This window comes from Alosa sapidissima, chromosome 17, assembly GCF_018492685.1.
Source record: "Alosa sapidissima isolate fAloSap1 chromosome 17, fAloSap1.pri, whole genome shotgun sequence".
Taxonomy (NCBI): domain Eukaryota; kingdom Metazoa; phylum Chordata; class Actinopteri; order Clupeiformes; family Clupeidae; genus Alosa; species Alosa sapidissima.
In genome coordinates, this window is record NC_055973.1 from 34,159,016 (window position 1) to 34,165,015 (window position 6,000).

The 6,000-nt window shown below is 40.5% G+C and overlaps 1 protein-coding gene across 7 annotated transcripts in view; it reads left to right on the forward strand.

The window, feature by feature from the left end:
• Positions 1 to 2,199: 2,199 nt before the first annotated feature.
• Positions 2,200 to 6,000, forward strand: part of stx1a (syntaxin 1A (brain)) — a 41,224-nt gene continuing 37,423 nt past the window's right edge. For 2 of the 7 annotated variants that reach the window (XM_042068135.1, XM_042068140.1), the window contains exon 1: positions 2,200 to 2,413. In XM_042068135.1, coding sequence (XP_041924069.1) covers positions 2,384 to 2,413 — 30 coding nt within the window. In that variant the 5' untranslated portion in view covers positions 2,200 to 2,383. The remainder of the gene's footprint in view (positions 2,414 to 6,000) is intronic. The other 5 variants (XM_042068133.1, XM_042068134.1, XM_042068137.1 and 2 more) reach the window with 3 other exon arrangements.

Consider the following 6,000-nt stretch of genomic DNA (forward strand, 5'->3'; position numbering starts at 1 on the left):
TTTTGTAGAGAATATTCTCGTTATTCCAAATGTAACATTTGTGAGGTGAGAAGTTATGCTTATATATGAGAGACCATGCCAAAAGCATTTGCTTGTGAAAGTTAGACAATTTGATAGGGATTTTACTAATCTTATAATTGCACATCAATAAAAACTCCAGGCCACCAATTTTAGAAAAAATATAGTTAGGGATAAAGTTCCATAAGGATGCAGGGTTATTAATAAATTGTCTAAGCCAATTTATTTTGAAAGTGTTATTTAAGGTTGTGAAAGATCATTGGTGCTTCACTCCCCTCCCTGAAGGACATTTACACCACCCACCTCACCCGCAAGGCGACCAAAATTGTGAGTGATGCAAGTCACCCCGCTCACAATCTGTTTGATCTACTGCCCTCTGGGAAGAGGTACAGAAGCCTGCGCTCCCGCACTACCAGACTCACCAACAGCTTCATACACCAAGCTGTAAGGATGCTGAACTCTCTCCCTCCTCTCCCCCCTCCACCCTCAGCTACATAACATCCTGGACATTGGACCCACAATGGCCGCCTGCACTACTCCACTTGCACACTTGAACACTTGCACACTTGTACACTTTACAACTTGGTGTTGTTGTCCTGAAAACACAACACTTCTGCTGCTCTTACATAACTTGCACCACTATGCCACTTTCTTTATTACTTAGGTCAAACAGAACTACCCAAGCCTTTTATTGGCCTGACTTTGCACTAGTATTTAGTATTTTATTGACTGTCTGCACAATTTCAACCAAATTTTGCTGCTCTTATTTTTTCATTATTATATGTGCCCTCTTATTTACTTATTTACTTACTTTTTTGTTTACTTGAATGTTATGTTTGTCTGTGGACTTAAATTGGTAAAATATGTCTTGTCTTCACCGTGGGATAGTGAGAAACGTAATTTCGATCTCTTTGTATGTCTGGAACATGTGAAGAAATTGACAATAAAGCTGACTTTGACTTTGACTTTGACTTTGAAGTCTAAAAAGTTCAACCCCCCCAATTGATTAGAGTTCATTATAACAGACTTTTTAATATAATGTATTCTGTTTTTCCATATAAAGTTAAACAACATAGAATCAATTTTTTTGGACAAGCTACTATCTACCGCTAAAAAGAGAGCACCATAAGTAAGTCTGGATATACCATCAGCTTTTGAGAGTAAGATTCTACCTCTAAAAGATAAGTCTTTTTGCAACCATGAATTCAGTTTCCTTTGTGTTTTCTGAAAGGTAGGACTAAAGTTTAAAGAGCACCTTGTAGATTGGTCTTTGGTTATGATAATTCCTAGATAAGTGACCTGATCTCTCACAGGGATGTTATGTATAGAGGGCACCAAGCAATCTTTTACGGCCATAAATTCACATTTTTTTAAGTTCAAGTGAAGACCAGAAGCTTTTGAAAATCTTGGACCCCTCCTCGCCTTTTTTAACTTTTTTATTTTTTAATCCCTGGTATCATGTTAAGAAGCATTAAAATGACATTCTTTCATCATTTGTCCACACAGGTTAACACAGAGTGATGAACAGAGTGAGCTCTTTACTTCTAAGAGACTCTGCCTCTCTGGGATGCTCTTTTTCATACCCAATAATTTTGCCAGTTACAGTAATTAGTTGTGAAACATTCCTCCTTTTGTTTTCTTTATCATTACACAACTTTAAAACGTGTTGCTGTTATCAAATTCAAAATGAACATATATTTTTCATGAAATAGTCAAATTTGTCATTTTCAACATTTGATATGTGTCCTTATGGCAACTAACTATGAGTTTACGAGATTTGCAGATTATTACATTCAGTTTTTATTCGCATGTTACACAACATCCCAACTTTTTCTGATTTGGGATGTATTTCACAAATACTTTGGCAGGACTATTACTTATGGGAGACAATGTTAAGTATTTATGGAAAAAACCTGTCTATGGGCTGACCACCCTTCAAAAAAATGTATTGACTTTGGGTGGGCAAGACACAATGTTTGGCTGGGCTTAGGCCACCCTTGCCTCGGCCTAGAGCCATGCGGTCCTGCTGGAAATAGCGTCTTTGTGTTCCCATGTGCGCCTATTTTATTGCGCATTTCTGACACGTGCTGAAGTAGGAGTCGGCCTGATGCTTCCGGTTATTCACGGGTTACACGCGCTCGGCCTCGTCACCCACTGACGGTAATCCCACCTCCTTTAAAAAGAGGACAAAAGAGGAAAGGCATCCGGAGGGGTCACGTTTGGAAACGCGCGCTCACGGCATATCCACTCCGCACACACCTGTCTGCATGCTCTTTGAAATGAACTGTTGGCTGCGGTCGGTGGCTTCTCGCGGTGACGATACACACTGGTCACAGAGACGCAGGTGTGGACAGTTTGTCTGATCATGAAGGACCGGACTCATGAACTTAGACATGTAAGTGGCGCGACAAACTTTCAAATTGTTCAACTATAGTGAATTGCAGAAGGCAACCAAACTATCAACAGTCATGTTGTCTCACTTTTTGCCTTGCTTTCGAAATTCTGTTATAAGCCTATTCCTCTTTCCGGATTTGTTTTTGTTTTATAGAGAGCAAAAGTTGTTTTCATTCTGTTCCTCAAGTCCGCTTATAAATAGGCCAGTCGCGCCTCGGCACGAGTTTTCATTACTTTCATTTTGGCCAGTGACAGAAACAATCGGTGAGTCTTTAAGGGGTGTATTTGTTTAACATGAATGATTCACAGGGTATCCTTGTCATTCTAACCGAGGTATGGCGGAAATGGTTGGAGTGTTAGATACGGCTTTTGGCAGATGGTGCGCGTATAGGAGCAGTTGGCTCAGCTGAGCGGGAGCTCTCCTCTCGCGCTGCGCTGCGCTCCATCCGCCGGTCTGCAACTCTAAATGTTTCCATGTAGTCAGAGAACGCCATCCCAGCCTCCGATGTCACATCTACAGGGCAAACTCAACAACCTGCAGGTCTCTGCAGAGATGCACCATATTGTGGGGATTATCTGATATAACAGTAGAACAGTATTGTTTGCATTTCCTGTTTAGTATAAGAAAGTTATAAGGAAAACATAAAGGCAACAAGGACAACGATGTGGTGGAGTTATGCTGTCGTCATTTAGGCTACAAGTTCAGATTTGTTATCAGCCTGCCCTGCACTCACTCGCCTACAGTTTGGAGCTGGCCAAACAGTGATGGCCAGTGGTGGAGGAAGTACTGAAACTCAGTACTTAAGTAAAAGTACAAATACACAGAGAAATATTTACTTTAGTAAAAGTAAAAGTACCACAATGACAACCCTACTTAAGTAAAAGTAAAAAGTACCTGATTTTAAATGTACGTTAAGTATTAAAAGTAAAAGTATTTGCATAATGATGTATTCTCTTAATATATATATTCTAAAAGAAAAATCAGTATGGGCTGTGGCATTTTAATTAAGCTAGTTTTAGGTTATACTCGACTAGATAGTTTTAAGCTAATGCAATTGTGCTTACCATCTGTGGCTCAGTTTACATTCTGACCTACAATTCTAGAGACTGTAATTCTGGTTATCTACTAGGGTGATCTGCTGAGTAAAAGATCATTCAGCAAAACACGAGAGCCTGAAGTTTAACGGGGTAGACAAGGAAAATGTCGGGTGGATCGTAATGCCAATTCTGCTGATTGAACAGAAAAGATGCTGAGAAAGGTGTCTTTATGATTAGGTTCAGTTTCACTTGCGCAGACGCACATAGACATTGAATGAGCGCTCACATTACTACCCCCAAGTGTAGGCTATGCCTCTTTATTTGATCACACACAATTAATAAAGATTTCTTAATCTGGAAATGGTTACGATTTCGGCCAGCGGTTCTATAATACTGTAACGTCGGCGCACAAGACATTGCGTTCTCCCGCGCAGGGCATCCTGGGATACGAGAGCGAACATTTGGGGGGTTTATGTCTGTATTGCTCCTTAGTTTTGAGTGTAATGTTAGCGTCTTTTTCCCTTTTAGTTTTCCCTCGTGTGTGATCCTTTTTGTGTGGGGGGCTGCGTCCTCCCCTGTTAGTGTAGTGTGTGTGTGTCTTCTTGACCTGCCCCGTGTGTATTGTGTTTCTGTATCTTGGGTCTTGGTCTGTGTGCTCTCGTTCTCAGCTAATAAACCTTTTGATTGGACAACTGTGTGTGTCGCTATCAAATCGTTACAATACAGTAGTCTACCATTCATTTGTGCCGCAAATGATCAGACGTGTGACAGAAGCATGGGCATAGCCTGTAACTCCGCTGATCCGCGGGTAGCAATCTCATCGGAGAGGAGGCCCTAATTCTGCAGATAACAGACAGAAGGCATAGAACACAGTTGCATGTACAGTGTAGCCAGCCATGGGTCTGGTGAATATAGCCTACCAAATGCAGATGGCTACAAGCTCACGCTTTGCCTGGTCTAGACTAGAAGCTTATGTTTCAAAGATTTAGAAGCTGGGCACGTAGAGCTCCAGAATCTTTGGTAGCAACCCCGCCCCCTGGTAAAACAAACGTGTTTGGCATAGGGAGGGAAAGTAATCTCATCGCCATCTACTGGTTGCGTTCCTAGAGTTTAGCGGAGGGGATGGGATTTTTTTTTTAGAAAAAATATATCTCGGTGCACATTGGGATCTTAATTTAATGCCTTCCATATGTTAGGCACTGGGGTCACCTCTATTGCTTCAAGTGGTCATACCTTATTTTTAGGATCAGTTGAATTGTTTTGAGTTTTTGTCGTAACATGGTGATAACAAACTACAGTTGCATGTGACGTCACAGGTTTATGCGCTTAATCTCTAACTGACCAATACAGCAATTTGCTTAATTGGCTTACATATTTTTGTAATAACGGAAGGTGATGTAAACCGCGTGGTGATAACCTTTATGTCTGGATAACTGGTGTTGTGCTTCTACTCACATGAAGAGCTAGCTCAAAGTGTTAAGTGTCAATGCTAACCAGCCTAATAAACAAACCATGCTACCGTGAGTAAGGTCGAAGGGTAAAGTCACGTGGCTTTTTTGTAGTTCGTTTATGAAACAAAAGGAGCAATTTCGATTTTTTTTAATAAGGCAAAATATGGTCTGACATTTTCACAGTTAGAAGATTATTACTGTATAGACACTGAAAAATATTTTTGGTGGATAACATCGCTGATTTGGCTTCACAATATTTTTTTTAAAATAGGTCTATGGGACTTAACATTGGAGCTGCTCTTCGATAGGAACGCAACCACTTGGGGCGCTGGTTTTCACTTTCCCTCCCTATAGAGAAGACATCTGAGCATAAAATGTATCGTAAAAAGGAACGATGGTGTTGTAGAAATGTAGTGGAGTAAAAGTTCAGATAATTGCTGTAAAATGTAACGAAGTAAAAGTCAAAAGTATGCACTATAAATTCTACTTAAGTAAAGTACAAATACGTGGAAAATGTACTTAAGTACAGTAACGAAGTATTTGTACTTCGTTACATTCCACCACTGGTTATGGCCTATCTAGGCTAACTACTTTGCCTTTGTAGAATCGAATTAGTGAATTAATGATTCGTTAAGCTAAGCATAACATGAACCATATGATGCATCTTATTTAAAACGCCACTATGGGCTATATATTTCGTTTTTTATAGCAAACAGTAATGTCAAGATAGCAACATGTCATTACATCTAATTGTCAAAATATTAGTGTCCATAACATGCAATCAAGGTGTCACAAATGAGGCAACAGTCAGTGGATTCATAAGTGAGCAGGAAGGGCAAAAATGGGAGTTATGAGAACCGTTTAGACTCTATGGGCTAAGCCCCGAATGTTTTCAACTGCTGGAGACGCCCCTGCATAGTAGGCTAGGCTAGCACAGCACAGTAGCACAGCATTTTCATAAACTGCATTGCAAAGGCATGGGGCCACTTAGGGGAGTCTGAATTAGGCTATGAACTTTTTCCCATGTCTGTGCACACACATATACACACACACACACACACACACTACCCATCTCACTCTCTCTCACACACACACACTC